The sequence below is a fragment of the Sinocyclocheilus anshuiensis genome, unplaced genomic scaffold (genome assembly GCF_001515605.1).
Source record: "Sinocyclocheilus anshuiensis isolate Anshui unplaced genomic scaffold, SAMN03320099.WGS_v1.1 scaffold392, whole genome shotgun sequence".
NCBI classification, from domain to species: Eukaryota; Metazoa; Chordata; class Actinopteri; order Cypriniformes; family Cyprinidae; genus Sinocyclocheilus; species Sinocyclocheilus anshuiensis.
The window spans coordinates 3,501,750-3,503,340 of record NW_015557091.1 but is presented as its reverse complement, the minus strand read 5'-3'; the positions used below and the strand labels follow the sequence as shown (position 1 = coordinate 3,503,340).

At 30.0% G+C, this 1,591-nt stretch overlaps 1 protein-coding gene across 1 annotated transcript in view; it reads right to left on the bottom strand.

Annotated features, from left to right (window-relative positions):
• The window catches only part of LOC107677292 (calponin-3-like), a 13,963-nt gene extending 13,113 nt beyond the window's left edge, over window positions 1–850 (bottom strand). The window contains exon 1 of the mRNA XM_016472147.1: window positions 624–850. Coding sequence (XP_016327633.1) covers window positions 624–680 — 57 coding nt within the window. The 5' untranslated portion in view covers window positions 681–850. The remainder of the gene's footprint in view (window positions 1–623) is intronic.
• Between the last annotated feature and the right edge of the window lie 741 nt (window positions 851–1,591).

Sequence of the window (1,591 nt, the reverse complement as noted above, 5' to 3'; positions counted from 1 at the left end):
TATATATATATATATATATATATATATATGACAGTCATGTTAAACATAAAAAAACATGGAGATCATCTCTGACCGGGTCACTTCTAAACTCTGGACAATCAAATATCAATCTGAGGATCAATTTTACTCTATCATACAAAATATGACTTTTATATCATACATTTTTTTTAAAGTGGGGATGCTAACTTGGAGTAATTTTCCATTTAACCAAATCAATACTAAACAAAAGACAATCTAAATCATCACTTACTTAAATAGTGTTATGATTATTTGCTTATTTTTTTATAATTAATGTGCTTTTAAATTCAAATTCACTTGGATTCAACCTCCAGTTAAAGACTCGTGTAACTGTTAAAGCTTTAATGAAACGTCCATGGCCATGTTTAAGTCTTACATAATAACACATAGGTAAAATAGTTGAAAAATAATTTAAGATAAATTTAAACTAAACCATATTAATACCAAACTAACGTATCATGCAGAATAAACTACTTTTTAAAAGTGCAGTAATATTCACAAGTATCTGTTCCTATCAAAACTGATATTCTAAACCATACATGCTTAAAACGTACAACATACATATGTGAATGTTCAAAACAAAGAAATTCCGAAATTTAGTTTACCTTGTTTTTAACCTCCGCAGATAATCCGTAGGCTGGTCCCTTGTTAAACTGGGTCATGATTCACGTTTTGAATTTTCTCTTAAATTCAATGAGCTGACCAACAGGGAATGAGTGAAGTAAAGTCCTACAGCTGCAGTAAAATCACAGTACAGATGAGTCGGAGCTCCGCGTGCATGAATAATCCGCTCGCACTGTGAGTTTACACAACAGAGACTCTCGCTCAAAAACTTCTCGCTTCTATCGCGGATTTGGGGTGGAGCTAAATGACTGACGCGCCGCTAGAGCCAATCACAAGCCTCGCTTCTGCATATTAAACCGTCCATTGTTTCTCTGGCACTACTGTGAGCCACTGGCGAGAGTAATAGATCACCTGGCAAAATTATTGACCGAGTTTCAGATTACTGGAAAACTGTAGTTTATCTCTACAGTTGTATGGTGTAATAGTCCTTTCTTTGTCGTTTTCGATTATTTGTATGCTAGCAGCAATAACAGGATAAGCATTTCACCGTTAACTTTTTATTTTTATTTTTACAAACATTATTAATCAACAGATCAAAATGAGGTATATTAAAATATTAATCTATAAAACTAAATGGAAAATATTACTACAAATGATAAATTATATTAATTATCTAAATAACAACAACGACAATTATTATAATAATTATACAATAATAATAATAATCTGAATAATAATACTGATTAATTTAAAAACTATATATATATATATGTTTAAATTAATAAATACAAAAATAGAATAAATGAATATTTCTTTCTATTTGACTGTACATTAATGGTCTGTTAAACATTAAATAATTTGATAATATTTGCTAGTGTTACTAATGGCCCAAACTAACATTAACCATGGTAGCAAGTCACTTTATATAGCACATAGGGCAATTAAAAAAAAACAAAAAAAAAACACAGGAGCTAACCAAAAGTGCTTTCCAGATTACATAATGAAGAAT